Below are 27,323 nucleotides of genomic sequence, written 5' to 3' on the forward strand. Positions count from 1 at the left end.
TTCCATTGACAAGAAGAATAGGACATCACATTGTAAAATTCTTGATTAAAAAAGTGCTCCTATATACAGTACAGACCAAAAGTTTGGACACACCTTCTCATTTAAAGATTTTTCTGTATTTTCATGACTATGAAAATTGTACATTCACACTGAAGGCATCAAAACTATGAATTAACACATGTGGAATTATATACTTAACAAAAAAGTGTGAAACAACTGAAATTGTGTCTTATATTCTAGGTTCTTCAAAGTAGCCACCTTTTGCTTTGATGACTGCTTTGCACACTCTTGGCATTCTCTTGATGAGCTTCAAGAGGTAGTCACCGGAAATGGTCTTCCAACAATCTTGAAGGAGTTCCCAGAGATTTTTAGCACTTGTTGGCCCTTTTGCCTTTACTCTGCAGTCCAGCTCACCCCAAACCATCTCGATTGGGTTCAGGTCTGGTGACTGTGGAGGGCAGGTCATCTGGCATAGCACCCCATCACTTTACTTCTTGGTCAAATAGCCCTTACACAGCCTGGAGGTGTGTTTGGGGTCATTGTCCTGTTGAAAAATAAATGATGGTCCAGCTAAACGCAAACCGAATGGAATAGCATGCCGCTGCAAGATGCTGTGGTAGCCATCCTGGTTCAGTATGCCTTCAATTTTGAATAAATCCTCAACAGTGTCACCAGCAAAGCACCCCCACACCATCACACCTCCTCCTCCATGCTTCACGTTGGAAACCAGGCATGTAAAGTCCATCCGTTCACCTTTTCTGCATCGCACAAAGACACGGTGGTTGGAACCAAAGATCTCAAATTTGGACTCATCAGACCAAAGCACAGATTTCCACTGGTCTAATGTCCATTCCTTGTGTTCTTTAGCCCAAACAAGTCTCTTCTGCTTGTTGCCTGTCCTTAGCAGTGGTTCCCTAGCAGCTATTTTACCATGAAGGCCTGCTGCACAAAGTCTCCTCTTAACAGTTGTAGAGATGTGTCTGCTGCTAGAACTCTGTGTGGCATTGACCTGGTCTCTAATCTGAGCTGCTGTTAACCTGCAATTTCTGAGACTGGTGATTCGGATAAACTTATCCTCAGAAGCAGAGGTGACTCTTGGTCTTACTTTCCTGGGGCGGTCCTCATGTGAGCCAGTTTCTTTGTAGCGCTTGATGGTTTTTGCAACTGCACTTGGGGACACTTTAAAATTTTTCCCAATTTTTCGGTGTGACTGACCTTCATTTCTTAAAGTAATGATAGCCACTCGTTTTTCTTTACTTAGCTGCTTTTTTCTTGCCATAATACAAATTCTAACAGTCTATTCAGTAGGACTATCCGCTGTGTATCCACCAGACTTCTGCTCAACACAACTGATGGTCCCAACCCAATTTATAAGGCAAGAAATCCTACTTATTAAACCTGACAGGGCACACCTGTGAAGTGAAAACCATTACCGGTGACTACCTCTTGAAGCTCATCAAGAGAATGCCAAGAGTGTGCAAAGCAGTCATCAAAGCAAAAGGTGGCTACTTTGAAGAACCTAGAATATAAGACATAATTTCAGTTGTTTCACACTTTATTGTTAAGTATATAATTCCACATGTGTTAATTCATAGTTTTGATGCCTTCAGTATGAATGTACAATTTTCATAGTCATGAAAATACAGAAAAATCTTTAAATGAGAAGGTGTGTCCAAACTTTTGGTCAGTACTGTATATATATATATATATATATATATATATATATATATATATATATATATTAGTGTAGTACAAATTGTTACTGTTTAGAAGTGCTGACAGATCCTCTCTAAGTCCCACTTGCCACCTGCCTTTTGTTAGCAGAGAGCATTGTGCAGGAGGCACTTTTAGTTGACATCTGCATTGTGAATTCTGTTTTTCTGTTATGGACTAAAGCTGCGGAAAGGGGTCCATCAAATGTCGGACCCGGGAGAATCCAACAATTCCCATTGGCTTATAATGGTGTTGGGTCAGGTTCCGCCAAGGTATCTGTCATTTTGACAGAAAAAAAAGTACTTCATATTGCGCTATTTTTTTCATCAAATGTGAATGAATCTTAGACTGGGGCTCCAAATGTAACCTGCAATGCAGATATAGACAGGATCTGCCTCTGATGATGCAACTGAATTATCATCAAGCCCAAGCCTTAGTAAAATGGTTTCTTTAGAAAAACGTCAGAGTTGCTGATGAATAAACCTCTCTGCATCCCAGAGTTAGAGTTTAGCTTGAGTAGAGCTGGTTATTACAGAGTTCAGTTTTATTTTAAAGGGAATCTGTCAGTAGGATCAACCCTCCTAAGCCGTCTATATGGGCATGTAGGTCATAGGAAGCTGAATACAATGATGCCTTGATATCTGCCAGCTGATGTCTTTTCCCAAAGAAATCCACATTTTTCATGTATGCAAATTAGCTGATAAGATCTACGGGCTGGACACTGATCTCCCTGAAAATCTGTCACCAGAGCTTATTTTAAATTAAAGGGGGCGGTACCAGTATGAGACATGTAGGTCAGAAGAAGACCATCAATCATTACATGTCTCACAATGGCACCACTTCCTTTTCATTTATAATAATCTCTGGAAGCAGATTCTCATGCAGATGAGTGTCCCGTCCCTAGATCTTAACAGATCATTTATATGTAAGAAAATATGGATTTTTCTGAAATAAAACCTCAGATTGCAGATCACAAAGTATCATTTTATCCAGCTTCCTATGATCCACAAGCCCATGAACACAAGTTAGGAGGGTTGATGCTACTGACAGATTCCCGTAAAAGCTGTGATCATGTGAAGTTGTATTAATGCTTTTTCTTCTAACCTCCACTAGGAGTTAGAGTTTTTCTTTCCATCAAGCGGAGGGCATGGACCAAAAAACACAGCAAAATTCACACATTGTACCTGCTGCATTATTAAGCCCCATGCTGTATTAGAAGGTAGGTTTCTGGGGTTTTATCCTTTTGGAATTTATGGAATTTATTTTCAATACTTTCTATTATGTCTTCATCGTATTCATAAGTACAAGCAAAATAAATCAGAAACCACACACCACCCCAATGTCAAATACCACGGTTTACAGCGAGCATGATAATCCCTCTGTTATTCAGTGGTATTTTACATGGCCTTTTCTTGTATTTACTTTGTATTTTTGCCATTTTCTTCAACTAGAATAAATGTTGTTTTTTTATTTTATCTTCTCTGTTTCTTTGCAAACAAATCATAAGAAAAGGACTTTGTTTTTCACACTTTCTTTGCTAATGGGGAGCGACCTTTTCACCGGTATAGTTAGCTGAAATAGTTCAAAGGCCGGTGTCATACTTGCGTGTGCAATGGGAGAAACTCACACGAGTCTTTCGCATCAATACCCGGCGCTGCCGCAGGCACTCGGGATCAGAGCATGCGGCTGAACGCTCCGGTCCGAACCGCCGGCGGCAGTGCCGGGAATTGAGGCGAGAGACGAGTTTCTTGCATTGCACTCGCAAGTGTGACACCGGCCAAAGTGTTTATTTCACCCACAAGTCTCCCTGATTTGGGAAAAGTTAAGAATATACAATCTACTACAGAATCTGTGAAATGGATGGACACAAAATCTTTGGTGCCTGTTATCATGGGGGAATTATAAAGTAACAGCCAAAAAAAGGCCTACATGACTGATTAGATTTCACTCCGAGCAACTATAAGCATAGACACGAGTGATGAGCGAATATACTCGTTACTCAAGATTTCTCAAGCACGCTCGGGGGTCCTCTGAGTATTTTTTAGTGCTCGGAGATTTAGTTTTTCTTGCCGCAGCTGAATGATTTACATATGTTAGCCAGCATAAGTACATGTGGGGGTTGCCTGGTTGCTAGGGAATCCCACACAGGTACTTATGCTGGCTAACAGATGTAAATCATCCAGCTGCGGCAAGAAAAACTAAATCTCCAAGCACTAAAAACCTGAGACATCTCGAGTAACAAGTATATTGGTCATCACTAATAGACTCATTACATTGGCTGAGATTTGGGAGACTTGCCAACGATTATGGGCCAATATAGCTGTAAATTATCAATGTGTTCTAATTCTTAAGTGTGGTATCTACATCACATGGCTGTTTTAGCCTATATACATGCTTATTTTATTTTATTTTTCTGATTTTTTGTTTAAAACTCTGATTCTGAATGTTTCGGTGTAAAGAGTTACTGCTGCGTCACTCACTTCTACATTGGGAGGTTAGAGTTTCTGGATGGCATCCCATTGGTAGGCATCTGCTACTACTTTTAGGTGTTGTGCACCGGTCTGATACCGTGAAATAGGATGTGTGCATGATATCTACTGGCCGTGCACACCAACTGTCACCACACAGGTTGACAATCTCATGTGTTTTGGGGTGTTTCAACGGCAGATGTCGGAGAAGAGTCTAGCATGTTGACTTTTGACACACCCAATTCTGTTGTTCTGATGGGTGATAAGCTGCCATAACAGGTTTTCTAGAGCGGCCTACTCCCCTCTTATTGAGAGCACATGCATTCTCAGCCAATCTAAGCATGCTTGGGTTTAGGGTGTCAGGAATATTTCAAGTGTATGTCTACCTTTTTGGACTACGCTGGGTCTAATGATTTGCATCACATGACTCACTGCAGCCATGATTGTGAGACTGTCTTGCAAGTTACCCATCACATTTGTGCACATCGACATACTACATGTATAGCGGTGCTGGACCACATCTCAGTGTATTTCTTATTGGAGTTTGCAGTCTATTAATTTTGCTTCTAGTGTCTGATATAACCTGTATCTACACATCATACGCAAACACAGGCACAATATGAAAGGCAACTAGTATGTAGTACTGCCTTAAAGGGGTTGTCTGGCCTAAGAAGACTAGTCTGTCTATAGTCTATGTGATTGCAGACTGTTGAATGGTGACAGCATTGCACATGCTGTCAAATTTCCCTATGCGGGTGAGTAATCATTTGCATATTTTCAGTCACATGCCAACTAGACTCTCCCTGCTTCTTAATATTCTAGCAGTGAAGAGTCTAGTAGGCACGTGAACAAAAGGATGCAAATTGCATACATGTGGTCACTCGACGGCCCTTCCATCCAGGTAATACAGGTGAATCCTGAAAGCATTTGCAGAGCTCACTGCCAACATGTTGCCAGTCACTATGTGACTGCAGACTATTCCTAGACTAACATTTCAAATGATCATGTACAGGGTTAAAAAAAAGTGATCCTTTACTTTATTAGTCTTTAGCCTAATAGTGTCTGATATAATTCACCATTTTATTCGGTCGTTATCACTTGGGTCTTATATATTTATTTTACTCACTTATATAGCGCCATTAATTCCACAGCACTTTACAGACATTATAATCACCGTCCCCACTATCTAAATTCCCTATTAACATGATTTTAGAGTGTGGAAGGAAACCCATGCAAACACGGAGAGAATCCATGAATCTTTGCAGATTGTTGTCCTTGGTGAGATTTGAACCCAGGACCCTAGCACAACAAGAAATCTGTTGTAACCACTGAGCCACTTTGCTGCCTTCTCTCTTGTAGCTGCTTTATGCTCCTATTGATGAAGGATTCCTCTCTAATTTCTGACATTATGGTCTTGGAAATGGAGTTTTCTAATATTTTAAATGGTTGTCTCATCAGAAAATGTGCCACATCCAGCCAGGCATTTTCCCTACACCAGCCACTAAATGTGGTATTACATCACTGCTTTTTATATTTAACAATCGTACAGACAGACTTTTCCCTGCTCATAGAACGGAGTTCTAACCTGGGGCCTCCATATACTTGAGTATGGCCTGTGGACAACAGGGTTGTCTTTAGTAGATATCTCCTTTAAGTATTATAATTCAAAGAGTGACTCTATTATTATTTTTTACGTTGATTCATTAGACTTTTCATGCTGTGATCTGACTTTGGCCGCCAGTATTGGCATTAGCTGACCAAAATCTGAATTCCACAATGACGGCACAATAGGAATTCGTGGGACTCTGTTAATTAGTATAGTAGTTTTGTCTTTATTGCTCCATGGGTACGTGTATTAACTTTGAACTAGTACCGTAACTACCTTTTTATCTGGGCCTCTGTAAAATGCCTTCTTGAATGCATGCCATCCTTTGGCCATAACACAATGTACCTATTTAGCATTATCTTTTTTACTACCCTAATGTGATAATCGGCTCCTCTGAATCATTTTCATTGTGGTTTTGGTGTAATTAAATAGATCCAGTCTTGCTTGCCAGTCTTGGTTCATGATTTCATAGTCATGAATTAGTCTAAGGCAACAGTCACACCTTCAGTATTTGGTCAGCATTTTACATCAGTATCTGTAAGTCAAAATGAGGAGAGGAACAATGAGAGGAAAAGTATATCCAAAATGTTAAGGGGATAACTAACAGACAATACTCTAAGGGTATGTGCACACGTTGCAGATTTGACTGTGGAATTTTCTGCGCAGATTCTGCATCTCTTGGCAGAAAACGCAGGTAAAAATCTTCGCTAATTTGTTGCATTTTTGATGCGGATTTTCATGTTTTTTTCATGCGGATTTGTATGCGTTTTTGTAGGCTACATAAATATCTATTATTTAACAAAAAAAAAAGAATTGTGATGTAATTTCTTGTCCAACCTCTTCATTTACATACTCCGCATACAGATAGATAGATCTATAGAGAGATGATAGATAGAGAGATGATAATCAGATAGAGAGATAGATCGAAATAGCTAGATACAGAGATAGTTAGATATATCTGTAGATGGATAGATAATACCAAGCCCGATGTTTAGTAATAAACATAATAAAATGGTACATAAAGAGTTAAATAAAGACACACACACACACACACACACACACCAAATCTGCGTTAGGCCGGGGTCACACTTGCGAGAAACTCACACGAGTCTCTCACATCAATTCCTGGCGCTGCCGCCGGCACTCGGACCAGAGCATTCAGATGCATAGAAATACATGCAGCCGCACACTTCGGTCCGAGTGCCTGGGCCAGTGTCGGGTATTGAGGTGCGAGACTTGTGCAAGTTTCTCGCAAGTGTGACCCCGGCCTTAAACGCATATCTGTTTAATTTTGTTAAAAAATTGTAAAAAAAATGGCATGGGCTCCTGCACAATTTTCTGTGCCAGAGAGGGAAAGCCAGCGACTGAGGGGCCAATGTTTATAGTCTAGGAAGGGGTTAATACCCATGGATCTTCCCAGACTATGAATATCAGCCCCGCAGCTGTATAATTAGCCTTCACTGGCTATTAAAATAGGGGGACCCCCCCAAAAAACGACGTGGGGTCCACCTATAATTAATAGCCAGAAAAGGCTATGCAGACAGCTGTGGGCTGATATTCATAGCCTAGGAAGGGGCCATGGTTATTGGCCCCCCCGGCTACAAACACCAGCTCCCAGCCGCCCCAGAAATGGCACATCTGTAAAATGCGCCAATTCCGGCACTTAGCCTCTCTCTTCCCACTGCCTGTAGTGGTGGCAGGTGGGGTAATATGGGGTTAATGTCACCTTTGTATTGTAAGGTGACATCAAGGCGGCTTAGTAATAGAGAGGTGTCAATAAGACACCTATCCATTACTAATCCTATATATGTTAAAGGGTTAAATAAACAAACAGCCAGAATAAAGTATTTTAATTAAATAAAACACTACACATTTTTCCCATCTTTATTGTTCTGCCAATCCATGCGACGCCCTCGATCTCCTGCAAAAAAATAAAATAATAAACCAACACAAATACTCCCTGGTCCAATGTAGTCAATTTAATAACTACTGTCCCACAACGATCTTCCCTATAGAGCAGTCACATCAGGAGATGTGACCGGTCTACAGGGCCTCCAGTGACACACTGACAGGATGCAATGGCTCCTGCAGTGTTATCACTGGGGGTTCAATGAGTTAATTGCTCTCACTTTACAGCACTGCTGCGTGAGAATTTTACCACGCAGCGGTGCCGCAAGTGACAGTATGAACTCTGCTTAACTCACGGCGGCAGAGGGATACAGTGCGGAACGATAACTTCCGTCATTGTATCACCGGAGCCCCTGGAGAGCGGTCACATCTGCCGATGTGACAGCTCTCCACGGGAGATCGTCGTGGGATACTCGTTATTAATTGGATTACATCGAAACAGGGAGTATACTGTTAGATTATTATTATATTTTTTACAGGTGATCGAAGGAGTCGGGGATTAGCCGTATGGTGAGTATATACCGTACTTTATGGTGTATGTGTATATGTGTGCATGTGTTGTTGTTTTTTTACGCAGTAGCCGGATGATGGGATTACTGCTGTCCCATCATTGGCTAGCTGTCACTGCAGCAGGCATAGCTGGATGGGACTAGTAGTCCCATCGGACAATGCCTGCCTACACAAAACACACACAGACAGCCCCGCAGAGACCCGCAGTCTCACACTCACACACAAGCACCCGCACACAGACACCACATCCTCTCCGCACACACACAGTCTCCGCCCACACACATAGTCTAAAGGTACCGTCACACTAAGCAACGTCGCAGCGATATAGCCAGCGATCTGTGACGTTGCAGCGTCCTAGGTAGCGATATCGCTGTGTTTGACACGCAGCAGCGATCTGGATCCCGCTGTGATATCGCTGGTCGCTGCTGGAAGGTCTGAACTTTATTTGGTCGCTAGGTCGCCGTGTATCGTTGTGTTTGACAGCAAAAGCAATGATACCAGCGATATTTTACACTGGTAACCAGGGTAAACATCGGGTTACTAAGCGCAGGGCCGCGCTTAGTAACCCGATGTTTACCCTGGTTACCAGCGTAAAATGTAAAAAAAACAAACAGTACATACTTACATGCGTCCCCCGGCGTCCGCTTCCCACACTGACTGAGCGCCGTAAAGTGAAAGTGAAAGCACACGTCACCGCTGTGCCCTGCTACTGCCGGCGCTCAGTCATTGCAGGAAGCGGACGCCGGGGGACGCATGTAAGTATGTACTGTTTGGTTTTTTTACATTTTACGCTGGTAACCATGGTAAACATCGGGTTACTAAGCGCGGCCCTGCGCTTAGCAACCCGATGTGTACCCTGGTTACCCGGGGACCTCGGCATCGTTGGTCGCTGGAGAGCGGTCTGTGTGACAGCTCTCCAGCGACCAAACAGCGACGCTGCAGCGATCGGCATCGCTATCGCTGCAGCGTCGCTTAGTGTGACGGTACCTTAAGCCCACACACTTTTCCTCCCTATCTACAGCGTTTCTCACACCCAACTCTGCAGCAAAACCGTAGATCTTTTTAAACCTGTGGTTTTGCTGCAGATTTGACTGAATCAATGGAAGTCAATGGGTACAGAAATGCTGCAGATCCGCAAAAAGAATGGACATGCTGGGGAAAATAAAACGCTGCAAATCCGCGCTTTTTTTTCTGCAGTATGTGCACAGCAATTCTAGCTTTCCCATTGACTAACATTGCTTGTGCACTACACTGCAGATTTGATGCAATTCTGCGTGTCCAAAAACGCTGCAGAAGCGCATCAAAATCCACAACGTGTGCACATAGCCTAAATCTATTTTACAAAATAATAGACCATGCATCCATAAACCTATTGGTTAATATTAGGAGATGATAACTGAAACAATCTCACCCACAGATCCAGAGGAGTCATTGCGTCTCAATCCATACCTCTACGACTCTCCATATCCAAACTGGTCAGGCCCTGGTTTGCCCAAGACTCCTGCCCTAACAAGGGTAGTCCACAGCTATACCTGAACATAAACGCCCTGAGCTCTTCCTACGTATCTCCCAACGCGTTTCATTAAGATTCATCAGGGGAATTATATTGCACTTGTAAATCTATTTCAGATCCTAGGATGTGCACCTATTATAATGAGCTTCACTCTAATGGATGGGGTATTTAACATGTGTTTAATGAAAGCTCTCCCAATTAGACTCCATCTTCATGGTTCAAAACATAGTCACTCACTTGGTTTCAGATGTTTGTGTTTCCATATTTGTTCCTCACCCAGTAGCTGGTCGGTTTGCCCCACATCCAGTTCTCTTGACAAGCATATCACACGTCATATCTGGTTGTGTGGAACACATTTAGAATATCCAATCTACAGCAGTAAATAACGTGTCATGTCCAGCCCGATGACGCGCTCCGACGCTCATCTAACCTTCAGATTCAACTCTAATATGCAACAGCTAATACTTGTCATTAATCATGTGACTGGTCAGACCACCCCTGTAGTAATTTGGGTATGTACGATGTGCGTCATATCCAGACCTGCGTACCACACATATCCGGTCACATGGGGCGGTCATACCCAAGGTTACATGAGCTGATCGATTCCATCACACCTGGTCCAAAAGTTATGTTTTATTTAATACTCACATGTTGCTGATACACTCATTTTATTTAAGTGAGTAGGCCTGAAAATATTAGAATAATACAAAACAATTCCCGGATTTGGCATCACCTCCCTCCCCTTTGCAAATTGCCGCCCTAGGCACTTGTCCCTCCATTGCCTAGTGGCAGAATCTACCTTCTTTAGAGGACGGAACAGTGCTTTGTACTTTGGCTCTGAGCCAATTAACTTCCTGATCTGACAGATGTATATGAATAACAGCACTGTCTGTCCCCAGCGTGACCTTGTTAATGTATAACTATGTGAGCCCTTGTACTTAGAAAGTATTGTAGATGATTTCCTTTTCTATGTAAGGCAGTGGAAATTTACCTCACTTTTCTGATCAAAGTCTCCTTCCTTGACCATTCCTAACAAATATTGGTTGCTAGGCAGAAGCCATGATTGACCGTCTTCCCTGTAACTGTAACGGTGTGACGCAAGGGGCTCACTCACTAATTACCCCCAGTGCACGCTGTGACATTGTTTTCTCAAGTATGAGAAGCATTTCTTCATGTAATAATGACATATCAGCATTTTCAACCTCCACTTGCTCATAATGGAGCTTATCCGCACAATGGAATTCCTTTTTCAGGGCCTAAGGGAGTTCTGATTGAAAAATGACCTGCAATAGAGTCCTTGCGTAATTCACTGCCCCCCTAGGCCCTGCACTAGGCACAGTCTGGTTCTAGCAATGCACTATATACGAGCTGCAGCCTTTTATATGGGATTGTTAGCAGGTTGTTCTAGCAGCCAGTCGGTCTCAGATTATGGTTCTAACATAATGTCTTCCCTCTATCTGAAACGGAATCTCTCCAAAAACTGAACTTCTTGTGTTTTTATTCCTTCTACCAACCTAACTCTACCTGACATTTAAATTACCTAGCAGGGTTTAACCAGAACTCCCAAGCAGTACTCCCGCTGTCTTGGGGTTATATTTGGTACTCATCTTTCCTTTATTCCCGATATCTGATCACTCATTCGCTCATGTTACCTGCATCTTAAAGGGAACCTGTCACCTGAATTTGGCGGGACCGGTTTTCGGTCCGATGGGCGGTGATTTCGGGTGTTTGATTCACCCTTTCCTTTCCCGCTGGCTGCATGCTGGCCGCACTATTGGCTTGAAGTTCATTCTTTGTCCTCCGTAGTACACGCCTGTGCAAGGCAATCTTGCCTTGCGCACGCGCAGAATGATTTGCCCAACTGCGGGCAAAGCCGAAAAGCATTAGTGCACATGCGCCGGCGCACTATGTCCCGGAACACAGCGAAATACTTCCGGGACATAGTCCGGGACCGTTGGGCAAAGCATACTGTGCAAGATTGCCTTGCGCAGGCGTGTACTACGGAGGACAGAGAATGAACTTCAAGCCAATATTGCGGCCAGCATGCAGCCAGCGGGAAAGGAAAGGGTGAATCAAACACCTGCTTCCGCATTCTCCATGCACATGATAACAGCACTTGATAATTGCACTTAAACACATGGGCTGATGACCGGATCATGCAGCTTTATATGAAAATCCCTATTTATTGCAATTGCTGGATCTGAAGTAACCTGCACTTTTCCCCTACCGTGTCCCGCTATTGCCTTGTAGATTGTAAGCTTGCGATCAGGGCCACCACTCCTAATGTAACGGTTTACATGGTCTTACCTTGTATTGAATTTATTGACTATATATGTCACCGCTTATTGTAAAGTACTGCGGAATATGTTGGCGCTGTATAAAATAAAATTATTATTTATTATTATGTAGAACTTCAGTTTACGGCTCATTTGGCATTGATCTGGGTGAGAAAAAATGGCAATGAGGTTTAGTGGTGCTGAATCCTGGCTTTCTTCATAGTTTTAACTGTCATAATAGTTATTTTTGTGGAACATCTTATTAAACATATTGTTCACAAAATGTTTCTAAACTGAAATGTTATGTAAGGTTATCAGCGATTAAGCCTGGAAGGTTTACCTCCTCATTACAGTGCAAGTCACGTATGATCTTCGTGACCGTTTCGCTCTAGACATTGCATTAAATCTGGAGATCTGCTGACAGCTCTGTGGAGAATGAGTCATGGCTAGGGCTTCCCACCGCTGATCCCAGCACCCCGCTGCTCCAGGGTACGTGTGTGAAGTGGTTATGATATCAGCAGCTTCTTTCCATTTTTAGTATGCTATCTTTTACCTTTCTATCTGGAAATGACTGTCGTGCTTAAAATAGCCTTGTGTTTAGGAGAAAACATTGAAGAGTATAGTCGAGTCCTGTGGTATTTAATTTTGGATTCAATTCTGCAGCTCATCTTCTGCACAGTCAGGCGGCCTCCCTCCCTTCACTGTAACATTTGGGAAGTCATCAATAAAACAGGGTTATGTCCTAGTTAGCATATTTTGGATCTCTGGAAATGACTTCAGCAGTAGAGAAATGTATGCCAATGACATATAGGAAACATGCAAATATTTAAAGAGAAATAAACAAAAATATTAAAGCAAACAAAAGATATGCAACCGTTGAATGAAAAACTCCCTTAAATTGTATTTTGTGCATGCTGTAGTTTTTTTTTTTTTTTTAACAGGAACTTGACAGGAGATCTATTATTACAGCCATGTATGCCTTACTCTAACACACTGCTGTGTTTCAGTGAAAACATACAAAAACCAAGCTGGCGACCATACGTGTCAGATGAATGGTCTGATGCCGACCCCTGTGGCTTCTTTCTGTTCAGCTCCCTACAACTTTGCAATCTCTCCATATACATACACATAGGCCTGAATCTTGGACTAGTCATCCCAGATCGATGGTCACCAGACGGCTTTTCAAAGTATGTTTTCTCTGAAATACTGTTTTAGCTTAAATCTTATACGGGGGCAATAACGCAGCTAGAACCACCATATTGGATACATATTTACTGTATTCCATGTATTTGGGTATGTTTGCTTGATGGCAGGTTTCAATGAATCAATAAACTATACATGGTTTCCTGCTGTGCCCACTAACTTAGTTGAGGCTTATGCAATGCTTTTAGAGTCTGTAGCCTGTCGATGAGCCTCCTATTGTAGCACAATGAGGCTCATCAACAGGCTGAAGTCAAAAACTGTATTTGTGAGTTAGCCTGTAAGAAATAAGTGCTAGTGACAATAATTTGACTTTAAAATAATCCTGAAACTAAATTATCTTCTGCTGGACTCTTGAGGCCTGTTATAGCCAGAACCAGGGTCAGTTGGAAGATCTGTTGGTACCTGTTGTCCCAGTCTGACATGGTGTTACGGTAACAATTGCAAGTACGTTTTCTTGTGATAGATATGTTTTTTTCCCTTTTTTCTGCCCTGGCAAATATTATTATATTATAATATGTTAATATTTGTGATGGAAAACCAAAGAAGATCACCGAAAAGTAAGACCTTTGTCATTTCCACCTTCCTTTTATATACACAATTGTTCTCATCCTCTTCTAAAGATGTGCACCGTTCCCTGCCTCCTGGCTTCCTGCATGTTGTGGGAGGAGCTCTGCTACTTGATTGACAGTTCGGACCAGCGGCATCATTGTGCTGCTGCTCTGAAGTGGATGCTTTTCGTTGCTGCAAGCAAAGGCAGCTTTGCCTCTGCAGCATTGTTGAAGTATAGGGAGACTGCTGCTGGTCACGATTGATAGCTATGAGTGCATTTCACTGATCTCAACAGCTTCAGTGCTGTGCTTACAAGCTCCAATGAAAACAGCTTGTAAGCACTGCACCAGAGTGCATTGGTGGCAGGTTACCTTGGCAGTGAGCAAGAAACAATGAAATTAAAAACATAAAATAACCTTTTATTACTAGTAAATTTCCAAGTTGCTTGTTTTTATATGTGACAACCCCTTAGGGGCCGGGGGCACATGGTCATAAAAGAGAATCGGGATGATTATGCCGATGCCACTCAGATCAAACTCTGTCAGATTTTGGTTCGAGTGCCATCTTACTGTGTTGTGATTCATGAGGGAATGACAGCACTGGTGCACAGAAGACTGAGAGCTTAATTTCTCCATCTTCTTCATTCTCTGGGTCCTCAGGAATCGGACTGCACTCGGATGACATCCATTTATAGTCCGATGTTTCACTCACACTCCTACACTTGTATGGGTGCGCGTGATCGGATTATCGGAGGCACTCGATTGTTCTCTGATGCCAAATCAGCATGAGATAAAAATCGCAGATCTGCACTGCCCCATAGTATAACATTAGCTTGGTGCTATCCGATAAAACATCACAGATCTGCCTCGCCCCATAGTATAACATTGGCCTGGTGCTATCCGATAAAACATCACAGATCTGCACTGCCCCATAGTATAACATTAGCTTGGTGCTATTCGATAAAACATCACAGATCTGCACTGCCCCATAGTATAACATTGGCTTGGTGCTATACGATAAAACATCACAGATCTGCACTACCCCATAGTATAACATTGGCCTGGTGCTATCCGATAAAACATCACAGATCTGCAGTGCCCCATAGTATAACACTGGCTTGGTGCTATACGATAAAACATCACAAATATGCACTTCCCCGTAGTATAAAATTGGCCTGGTGCTATCCGATAAAACATCACAGATCTGCACTGCCCCATAGTATAACATTGGCTTGGTGCTATCCGATAAAACATCACAGATCTGCACTGCCCCATAGTGTAACACTGGCTTAGTTCTATCTGATAAAACATCACAAATCTGCACTGCCCCATAGTATAACATTGGCCTGGTGCTATCCGATAAAACACTACAGATCTGCACTGCCCCATAGTATAACATTGGCCTGGTGTTATCCGATAAAACATGGCAGATCTGCAGTGCCCCATAGTATAAAATTGGCCTGGTGCTATCCGATAAAACATCACAGATCTGCACTGCCCCATAGTATAACATTGGTCTGGTGTTATCCGATAAAACATCACAGATCTGCACTGCCCAGTAGTATAGCATTGACCTGGTGCTATCCGATAAAGCATCACAGATCTGCACTGCCCCATAGGATAAAATTGGCCTGGTGTTATCCGATAAAACATCACAGATCTGCACTGCCCCATAGTATAACATTCGCCTGGTGTTATCTGATAAAACATCACAGATCAGCACTGCCCCATAGTATAACATTGGCCTGGTGTTATCCGATAAAACATGGCAGATCTGCAGTGCCCCATAGTATAAAATTGGCCTGGTGCTATCCGATAAAACATCACAGATCAGCACTGCCCCATAGTATAACATTGGTCTGGTGTTATCCGATAAAACATGACAGATCTGCACTGCCCAGTAGTATAGCATTGACCAGGTGCTATCCGATAAAACATCACAGATCTGCACTGCCCCATAGTATAAAATTGGCCTGGTGTTATCCGATAAAACATCACAGATCTGCACCTCCCCATAGTATAACATTCGCCTGGTGTTATAGAGTCATGTGAATGAACCCTAAATATAATGCGATCTGCTTATAGCAATGTTCTTTATTTGAGCTGACAACTTTTAGGGCAAATGTGTAAAGTGATGGTCTGAACGTTGTCCAGAGGTGGTCAATAAGAAGGAGAAGAAAGCAGGATTTGGCAATTAATAGGGGATAACCAGAAACTGTGAGGTGCATACAAGGCTGGATTACCTGCTGACAACCTGACCTCAGGATGCCGGTCCCAGGGCTTTGCCGCTCACAATCTTTTAGAACATCCCATGGGACTTATTTTACTTCATTTACGTATAACTCAAGATGAGATAAATATTTAATTACATCTTGTACTAGAGATTTATACAAAACACACGGTGGGATTTCTGAAGAATTTCAGTCAAATTAAGTCAACTTTAACACAACTGTGAATGATCTAAGCTGCAGTTTACCTAGTATTTTTTTATCTAGGCAGTTGTTACATCTAGGTCCTAGCACTTGGGTGGCCCATAGCCTAATACTGGTGTAATAACTTGCTTGTTACATATGTATTAACCTTGGTGGCAGCTCACTGCTGGAATGATAACTCCTGAACTAGGATATCTCCATTTTATAGGCTCACGTGGCTCTGGGGCAGTTGTGGTTTGCTCCTATTTTAGCTTACTTGTTTGGTTGTATTAGATCAGTTCTCAATTTCTTGCACTGAAGTGGTGTTCTGGCCGATCACTTTCCTGTTGATATAGAAAGAAACGGCAGTCCATCTGTGACCCTTATTTGAGCTCCGTTTTTTTTTTGCCACAAGTGTATAAAATCTAACCCCTAGCCAGACTTTCTGGATTTTTAGCAACATTTGAAATAAAAAGAGTCATTCTTAAGAGCTCAAGAAATCCGAACTTGGTTCTTTAATAGGATGTCGACATTGTAACAAGTCAGTTTGTGAAATTTCTTCCCTCTCAATATCTCATGATCAGGTGAGATTGTTGCAAAGTAGAAGCATTTAGGAAGCACAACAACTCAACAATGAAGTGTGGACCCCGAAAAGTTATAGAGCAGGGCTGTGGAATACGGAGGTGCATAATATTGGTCACTGCTCTGCTGATTCTTAACTGCACAGTGCAAACCTCTTGTGGCATTAACATCAGCACAAAAACTGTGTGCTGGGAGCTTCATGGCATGCCTTGAGCACCTGTGTAAGCCTTACATCACCAAGCACTGATGGAGTGTTGTAAAACACCCCATAACTGGACTCTGGATAGGTGGAAACGTTTTTTTCATGAATCAAAAATCTCTATTTGCCTGTCTGATGGATGGTGCTGGGTTTGCCGGTTCCAGGAGAGCGTTAAAGGGGTTGTCTAATTATTTTATCTAAATGTTTGGCCCCGATAAAATAAAAAAGCTTTTACTCACCTTCTGTGCTGGTGCTGTTCCTGCAGTGTCGGCACACACTCTCCTCGGGGCTCCCGTGCTGTTGTTGTGACAGGAGACGCCGGCGCCCAATCAGCACTGGTGTCGATGTCCCCGTCTTCATGCGGATTGAACGTGAAGAGGAAGCATGAGATCCTCTGCAGCCCAGACTTCCTCTTCATGTTCAATTCGACAGGAGGCAGAGACAGTGATGCCAGCGCTGATTGGGCGCCAGGCACCATGTGTCACAAAAACGGCATGGGAGCCCCAGGGAGAACGAGTGTTTCACTTCATTGAGCCAATTGTAAAATTTGGTGGAGGAAGGATAATGCTTATGGGGTTTTTCTCGGGTTCGCCTAGGTCCGTTAGTTCAAAGGTTGACTCAGAATACCAAGATATTTTTGACAATTGTATGTTTCCATATTTGTGAAATAAGATTGGGAAGCCACTTTTCTGTTCCAGGATGCCTGTTCGCCAAGGCTGAAAGCCTGGTCCAGGAAAGCGTTGGTGGTTGAGTTTGGTGTGGAGGAACTTGACTGTCCCAAACAAAGCCTCAACCCCATAGAGATTGTGATCCTGGTGCTCTCATCCAACATTTGTGTCTAACCTCACAAATTCTCTTCTGGATGAATGGGCAAAAATTTCCTCAGACACACTCCAAAATCTTAAAGAAATATTTCCCATTACAGTGGATGCTCTTTTAGCTGCAAAGTGAGAACCACCTCCTTATTAATAACTATGGATTTAGAATAAGATGTTTATAGAGGTAACAGGAAGGTGTCCCAATAATTTTGTCCGCACAGTGTTTAATTCTGTAAACAAGCACAAAGAATACAGTGTACTTATGTTTGTCTTTCATTATTTTACAGGCTTAACAGGGAAAATTATAAACCACATATTGAATGCAGGCTTTGAAATATCTGCACTGCAAATGGTAAGTTTCTATGGATGATGACATTTTCCAGTGGCCTAAAGGAAGAACTGAATCGCGGTGGTTTAAATCGCATGGCTCTGAAATGCAGAATTCTTAGTTTGGAGGTAATAGAGCAAGCAGGCGAGCACCCTGAAGGGGCTGAAGTACTGGCAGATAATGGTGGGCTCTGCTTCATTCAGCTAAAATGCCAAGACTGGGCTTGAGGTGGTCATGGATTTGATTGCCATCTTGTTCTGGACTGAATGACTTCTTATCTTCAGGCCATGCTAATCTATAGTTTTGCTAACCATGACTATTCGGGTTTTGGGCAATCTTATGTCTGACAGCTTTTTCTTATTCCAGTAATGATTCTGTTTGTTCATGGAGAGATCATTTCAGAAATGCCAGAATAGAGAGATTTTTGCTGTGATTGGAACAATTTTCCATGAAGAATTGGTAAATCTAGAGCACATGCGTTGCCTGGGTTATTGTCATGATGATCTTTACATGACCTACATCACGTGTTCTATAAATGTGGAATTCTGTATAAAAGGTTGTCCCAAAATATGATCCATTGTTCAAAACACTTTACGGATTATAGGTGGCTTGAATTTAAGGTTTTGCTCATCTATTTCGGCTGTGGAAATAAAGTAAGACTACTTTTAAGGAGACCAGCCTCAAAAATATACTTATGATAATTGAAGTTGCAGGTCCAAAGTCTGAGTGTGCAGTACCGAGAGATACTGGTGGCATCTCCTGCATTTATACCTAGGTACAATGTTGTCACCGAGATCTTGTGGTTTGAATGGCTGTGTACATGTGGTAGTGTCATTGTTATCGGCTTCAAGCTGTATACATCACTCTCTATATCCTGACTGGCTAGAATTATTGCAGATATGTGCGTATATGCCTGAAATGTATATAGCTGTTAATTTAAAGGGTACACCACCCCTCTATTATTACGGTAGGTAGTGTGACCGCTATTTTCTAAATTTTCAGCTTGATTCATCATTTGCTTTTATTTACGTTATTTATTTTGTCTTGTCTTTCTTTTTGAAAATGTATCCAAATGGCCAACAATGTTTCAGAATTTTCGTCACAAATTAGGTTTTCTTTTCCTTTTTGCTATATTTGCAGCATTTTTTAATAAAATGTAAATTGTCTCTTCAGAGGTAAAGAGGACAAGAACTCTAGTGTCACCTATAGGAAGTAGCAATCCTAAAAGTCAATATCGACTCTCTAACGAGCCTTGTCACATGACTTAGGATAAAAGCCAAAACCAAAATCTCAATTAGCAGACAATTTAAAGACACTGATGCCTCTCATACAGCCAAACCAGATCTCACACTTTGCACTGATGAGCGGCAGAACCCCAAAACACAGTGTCTGCAAATTGAGATTTGGGTTTTGACTTTTATCCTAATTCATGTGACAAGGCTCGTTAGAGAGTCGATATTGACTTGTAGGATTGCTACTTCCTATAGGTGGCGCTAGAGTTCTAGTCTTCTTCCTCTCTGAAGAGACAATTTGCATATTTCCCAGTGGAGCACTGCGGCTTCAAAGTCTCCTCACCGCGGCATGTCAGTCTTGACGTGTCGCTCTCAGCAAGGAGGACCATTACTCCTTCAATAAAATAAAGCAAATCCTTTTAAATAAGCTTAAAAATGGAACATTTTAGTCTTTAAATGTGCAAAAAAAAGACAGATGTTGTCCTCTACTGTGGTCCTGGATTACAATTCCACAAACTTTTTACAATTTTTCAAAACACCTCAAATGATGAATTAGCCGAAAACATCTGGATAATGTAAACTTCTCTCACATTGTCGACCAAGCCTAAAAAATGACTGAAAAACCTAGTGTAAATATGCACAAAAGCCATAATGAACTGGATGCACACCTAAAAATCATGGCAGCTTCCTTGGATGATATAACTTCTGCTGAGTTCCAGAAGTTCAGCATTCTGCTTGGGGCACAATATGAATACAGTAAATCAGTATCATCAATGTATATGCCACTGTTCAAGAGGACGAGTCTTGTGATCATTGTGATGTATTCGCCATAATAGAGCAAGTCTCTGGCACCGTTTCTAGACTTCTGCATTGTGCTATTCCTCCTGGAAATGTAGGAGTCATTTAACAACCGGGTGTTATCAGTTGGCGCTTACACAATCTGACATTGTCCAGTCAGATCAAACTGTGCACTGACACATCCCCAGCTGATAACACTCAGTTGTCAAAGTATTAAAAAGTTCTAAAGGTACCGTCACACTCAGCGACGCTGCGGCGATCTAGACAACGAGCCGACCTAAACTAGATCACTGCAGCGTCGCTGTTTAGGTCTCTGTAGAGACGTCAAACACAGCAACTCCAGAACGATGCAGGAGCGATCCAGTGACGTAACGGCGACTCACTTCTCGTTCTCGCTGGTTGTTAGCTCCATGTCTGGCATTGCTGGCGTCGTTGCTTTTGATGTCAAACATGACGATACACGCCGACCTAGTGACGAAATAAAGTTCTGGACTTCTAGCTCCGACCAGCGATATCACAGCAGGATCCAGATCGCTGCTGCTTGTCAAACACAACGAGATCGCTATCCAGGACGCTGCAACGTCACGGATTGTTGTCGTTCTCGTTGCAAAGTTGCTGAGTGTGAAGGTACCTTAACTTTTCTAGGAGGAAACGTACAACACAGTTCTAAGAACTGATGCTCCAGAATTGGTATGCCATGGAGAAAACAAGTATTTACTGAATCATGCTTATCAACTCCTGACAGATCCCTCATAAATGGGTTTGGCTATCTGCAGGATCAACCCTCCTAAGCCGGCTATATGGGCATGTGGGACATAGGAAGCTGAATACAATGATACCTTGATATCTGCGATCCAAGGTCTTATTCCAAAGAAATCCCCGTTTTCTTATTTGTAAAAGCTGTTCACGACTATGGGCGGATACCGATCTGTATGAGAATCTGTCTCAAGAACTGGTTTTTAATAAAAGGGGAGTTACCAGTGAGATGTGTGATGGCCGCTCTCTGCTCTCCTGATCTCACTGCAGAGCTGTGTGTGGTTATACCTGACACATCTCCTCTCAGCTTGTATCTCACAGGCAGACAGGGTTGTAATACAGCGGAGCTGTGAGAGCTATAGAAAATATGTCTGTAAGAAGACAAAAATTCAGTTCTACTGTTCTACATGTCTCACTCTGTTAACACTTCCTTTCATTTACAATAATGTCAGGAGGCAGATTCCCATGCAGATCGGTGTCCAGTCCATGTTCCTGAGCAGCTCATTTACATATCAGAAAAATGGGGATTTCCTTGGAATAGGACATCAGATCAAAGATACCAAGGCATCATTTTATTCTGCCTCCTATCACCTACATGCCTATATAGACGGCTTAGGAGGAATGATACGACTGACAGATTCCCTTTTTAAAAGGAAAAAGCTTGTCATATACTCTGGTTTCTTGGCAAATAAGGAGCGCTACTGATGACATCATGTTTGCATATACCTAGCAGGACATGTGTGACACCGCTCATATGTTGATGTGGAAGTGACAGACACCAGACTAGCATTTTAAATTACACTGTGTGTAGAATTAAGAAAAGATATATGGAGTAGCGGTGCTGGTGTAGATAAAATAGGAACAGCTGCAGGTAATATTCTGTACCACACAAAGGGATGTAAAATATTTAAACAAGGTAGATAATGTGTTTTACCTGCGCGAAATAATAAAAGTACATTAATCAAACGCTCACGATGTATGTTTACCTGTTTGGTGGGGAGGCTTGTTCAAGTTGCTCTATGGAAATATATATATATATATATATATATATATATATATATATATATATATATATATATATCTCGAGCCAGAGGTCGGATGGGGATAGAAACTATAATGAGGAAAAAGAAAAAAATAAGTAAGTCTCAATTACGGTACTTCCTTTTAAATGTAGCTAGGATGCCGCTGTGCCCCTTGCTCACTGTATACGAAGTATTATGGCACTACTTAATAATAAAAGCAATTAAAATATTATAAAATTCTGATATGGTCCTGTGAATAGGGAGTGCTTCAGCTACTAACACGCTAATGGACTGCTCGAAAAAAAACCAAGTGCTTATTTGTACAGGTGAATGTATTTATGTGTGGAGACTTCAGTTAAAAGTGTCCATGGTTCCTAGTAATGTAAGTAACCTACATTACTAGGAACCATGGACACTTTTTAAGCTCCTACAAGTATACACTACAGGTACCAAGCTGTGACTATATGTTTAACTGAAGTCTCCACACATAAATATATTCACCTGTACAATTAAGCACTTGGGTTTTGTTCGAGCAGTCCATTAGCGTGTTAGTAGCTGAAGCACTCCCTATTCACAGGACCATATAAGAATTTTATAAAATATTAATTGCTTTTATTATTAAGTAGCGCCATAATACTTCTTATACAGTGAGCAAGGGGCACAGCAGCATCCTAGCTACATTTAAAAGGAAGTAATTGAGACTTACGGTACTTATTTTTTTCTTTGTCCTCATTATAGTTTCTATCCCCATCTGACCTCTGGCTCGAGATATATATATATATATATTTCCATAGAGCAACTTGAACACTCCTTCACACCAAACAGGGAAACATACATCGTGAGCGTTTGATTAATGTACTTTTATTATTTAGCGCAGGCAAAACACATTATCTACCTTGTGTGTAGAATTATTAGGCTATATTGCCACAATGAGATTTTGATGTTGCAGATTTTCAGCAGCAATTCTACACCCATTGAGTAAAATAGGTTACTTGCATTTTTTTTGAAAATCGTCAGCATGAAAAAACTAATTGTGGTATGTCAGTATTTTAACCGTATCATCATTTTTGTGCAGATTTTTCAACTCTAAGGGTACCGTCTCACATAACGATTTACCAACGATCACGACCAGCGATACGACCTGGCCGTGATCGTTGGTTAGTGGTTGTGTGGTCGCTGGGGAGCTGTCACACAGACCGCTCTCCAGCGACCAACGATGCCGAGGTCCCGGGTAACCAGGGTAAACATCGGGTTACTAAGCGCAGGGCCGCGCTTAGTAACCCGATGTTTACCCTGGTTACCAGCGTAAAAGTAAAAAAAAACAAGCACTACATACTCACATTCCGGTGTCTGTCCCCCGGCGTTCTGCTTCTCTGCACTGTGTCTGTGCCAGCCGGAAAGCACAGCGGTGACGTCACCGCTGTGCTCGCTTTCCGGCTGGCCGGCGCTCACAGTGCAGAGAAGCAGAACGCCGGGGGACAGACACCGGAATGTGAGTATGTACTGTTTTTTTTTTTTTTACTTTTACGCTGGTAACCACAGTAAACATCGGGTTACTAAGCGTGGCCCTACGCTTAGTAACCCGATGTTTACCCTGGTTACAAGCGAACGCATCGCTGGATCGCTGTCACACACAACGATCCAGCGATGACAGCGGGAGATCCAGCGACGAAAGAAAGTTCCAAACGATCTGCTACGACGTACGATTCTCAGCAGGGTCCCCGATCGCTGCTGCGTGTCAGACACAGCGATATCGTATGGATATCGCTGGAACGTCACGGATCGTACCGTCGTAGCGACAAAAGTGCCACTGTGAGACGGTACCTTAAGCTGTATAAACTTTAATGCTTATTGCATGAAGCAGATCAGGTGATGGGTATTTGTATAACGAAGAAGGGTGAGGCCTAAGGATATCAACACCCTTAATCGAGGTGTGCAGAATTATTGGGCAGATTGTTTTCCTCAGGCAAAATGGATCAAAAAGAGATTTAAATGAATAGTCAAACTTTTTTACAAATCTTACAGAGGGATGTAGCGCTCAGAACCATCAAAAGTTGTGTTGCAAATGGTCAATAGGGTCGTAAAAGAACGTGTTGAGAAAAAAAAAGCACATTAACTGCCAACGATTAGAGAAGATGAATATGTGAAGAGACCAGAAACCCATTATCCTCCAGTGCTGTCATTTTCCAGAACGGCATCCCCCCAGGTGCCCAGAAGTACAAGGTGCTCAGTGCTCAGAGACATGGCCAATGTAGGAAAGGCTTAAACCCAACCACCACTGATCAAGACTCAGAAGCTGAAATGTCAAGACTGGGCTGATAAGATGAGTGACTCTTCATGAACCACATGAATGGGCCTGTGATTGGATCAGTAACGAGCACCGACCTTCCCTTCAACTCAGATGCCAAAAAGGTAGAGGTGGGGTACTGCTATGGGCTGGTTATTATTAAAGAATAGATAGTTGGGCCTTTAAAAAAAAACAAAAAAACCCATAATGTTTAAGCAGGACAATTCTCCATCGCATGCATCGAAGTCTCCACTGCTTGGCTGCCAGTAAAGACCTTAAAGATGAAAGAATAATAACATGGCCCCTTCCTCACCTAACCTACACCCTATTGAGAACCTGTAGGGCCTTCTTAAACGTGAGATTTATGGTGAAGGAAAACAGTACACCTGCCTGAACTATGAACTATGCCTGAGAGGCTGTGGTTGGTGCTACCCAAAAAGTTGATTATCAACAGATAAATAAACTGACAGACTCCATTGATAGAAGACTTATTGAAAAGGAGTGTGGCTATACTGATCACTGATATACTTTTAAAATGTCATAAATGTTTGGTTGTTATTTTCACTTTAACAGATGAAAATAATCAATTGATATAGGAAAATTGATGGTTTTCATTTAGTTGCATAATAATTCTATACACTAATAGTTGCCCAATAATTCTGCAGACATATTCTCCTAAGAAAGACAAAATCTCACTATTACTTTTTTAAATATTGAGGTGTCAGATTTATTAACCTTTTAGATTTACCAACAGCACTGTAGTTGTTCAATAATAAAATGAATCATCAAAAATACAAGTTGCCTAATAATGCATATAGTGTATACTTGACATAGATTGTGGCCTGATCTTCCGTTACGTGCACCACTCGACAGGTCAAGGCAGCTTTTTATAAATTTTTATCCTGTTCAGTAAACATCTACATAGGTGACAAACCAGAATAAGACAGTCTGATATACAGTGGCTTGCAAAAGTATTCACTCCCGTGGCTTTTTACCCATTTTGTTGCATTACAGCCTGTGTTTAAATATATGTGCAATCCGATTTGTGTGTGATGCATCAGCACTAAATAGTGTAAGTTGTTGAAGTGAAGTGAGAAAAATATAGGCAAAAACTAAATGTATGGGCTGGAATAACTAAAAATTGGCATATGTATTCACCCCTTTAGTTATGAAGTCCCTAAGAATGATTGGTGCATGCAATTACCTTCATAAGTCACATGCTCAGTGCACCTGTGTGCAATCAAGTGTCATATGGTCTGTCAGTATATACACACCTCTTCTGAAAGGTCCAAGAGAGCCACTAACCAAACAACATGAAGACCAAGGAGATCTCCAAACAAGTCGGGGACAAAGTTGTTGAGAAGTACAAGTCAGAGTTAGGTTATTAAAAAAAAAAAAAATCCCAATCTCTGATGATCCCCTAGAGCACCATCAAATCGATTATGAACATGGGAAGAACATGGTACCACAATAAACCTGCCAAGAGAGGGCCGCCCAAAACTCTCTGCCCTTGCAAATAGGGCATTAATCAGAGAGGCAGCACAAAGACCAACAGTAAACTCTGAACGAGATGCAGAGTTCCCAAGCAAAGACTGGAGTATTTGTCCATATAACCACAATAAGCTGTACACTTCATAGAGGTGACCTGTATGGAAGAGTGGGACAAAAAAGTTGTGAGGCTCATCTTGAGTTTGCAAAAAGACATGTGGGGAGACTTCTCAAATGTATGGTGGAAGGTGCTGTGGTCAGATATGACCAAAATTTAACTTTTTGTCCACCAAGGTAAACGCTATGTCTGGTGCCAAACCAACACCGCACATCACCTCAAGAACACCATCCCCACAGTGAAACATGGTGGTGGCAGTTTCGGCAACAGGGACAGGGAAAGTGGTTCGAGTCGAAGGAAAGATGGATGGTGCAAAATACAAGGATATTCTTTTGCAAAATTTGTTTGTCTGTCAGTGATTTGAGCCTTGGATGGAAATTCACCTTCCAACAAGACAATGGCACAAAGCATACTCCTAAAGCAACACTCGAGTGGTATGAGGGGAAATGTGTAAATGTTTTGGTGTGGTCTAGTCAAAGCCCAGACCCTAATCCAATTGAGAATCTGAGGTCACCAAAGGAAACAATCTAACTTGAAGGAGTTGGAGCAGTTTTGCCTTGAGGAATGGGTAAAAATCCCAAGTCTCATCAAGACTTATCCAAAGCAAATTGCATCTGTAATTGCCACAAAAGGAGGCTCTATAAAGTACTGACTGTAGGGGGGGGAATAGTTATACACGCTGAAGCTTTAAGTTATTTTATCCTATTTGTTGTTTGCTTCACAAGAAAAAGAAAACCAAATGTTCACAGTTGTAAGGGGGGGGGGGGGGTGTAATACTTTTGCAAGCCACTGTATAGACAGAGAAGATGATTGGGTATGCTATTGATTTGAGAAGTTGAACGGCCCATTTATACACCATGTTGATCACATGACGGCACAGGAAATGCTCTCCTGTTTTGGACACAAACTGCTGTGACTCCGAACCAGCCCTTGTAGCTGACATACATTAGTAAGTTGCGTGATGTACTAATATAACCCTAAAAACCTATAGTTGCGTAGTTAGATAAGCCATTTGACCCATTTGTGAATATTTCTATTAAAGACAATTAATATGCACTCATATTCCTTTTTCGTTACTGAACCACGAAACACAGAAGATTTCTAAATGAGTTAATTTTTCACCTTCTGATCTGTGATATATGTTATGTAATGAATAAAATATGAGTTCCACATCATTGCATTCTTGTTTTCTTATATTGTACTTAAGTGTGCAAACATTTAGCGATTTGGGGTTGTAGGACACAAAAGACAACGTTCTGTGACTACAAGCCTTGTGTAACTTTCCTGTTCAGTGCTATCTTACAATGTCTTTGTGAGAGCCCGGAGTCTTTCTCACTGCTCCACAAATAGATGTAATTGAATAGGGTACACTTAACATGTAATCTGATTTTGGATTATCTTGTTCTTTACTTGTGTTTCAGTTTACCATGGAGAAAGCCAATGCTGAAGAATTCTATGAAGTTTACAAAGGGGTTGTAGCAGAGTACACAGTAAGTGCAATTCGTAGGGCCACAAACTGACCCTTCTTCTACTGTCTGT

At 41.8% G+C, this 27,323-nt stretch overlaps 1 protein-coding gene across 2 annotated transcripts in view; it reads left to right on the plus strand.

Annotated features, from left to right (window-relative positions):
- The window catches only part of NME7 (NME/NM23 family member 7), a 339,877-nt gene that overhangs the window by 181,822 nt on the left and 130,732 nt on the right, over positions 1-27,323 (plus strand). For both annotated transcript variants that reach the window (XM_077294850.1, XM_077294851.1), the window contains exons 7-9: positions 2,827-2,932; positions 18,043-18,107; positions 27,206-27,274. In XM_077294850.1, the coding sequence (XP_077150965.1) occupies positions 2,827-2,932; positions 18,043-18,107; positions 27,206-27,274 (240 nt within the window). The remainder of the gene's footprint in view (positions 1-2,826; positions 2,933-18,042; positions 18,108-27,205; positions 27,275-27,323) is intronic.

The sequence above is a fragment of the Ranitomeya variabilis genome, chromosome 3, assembly GCF_051348905.1.
Source record: "Ranitomeya variabilis isolate aRanVar5 chromosome 3, aRanVar5.hap1, whole genome shotgun sequence".
NCBI lineage: Eukaryota > Metazoa > Chordata > Amphibia > Anura > Dendrobatidae > Ranitomeya > Ranitomeya variabilis.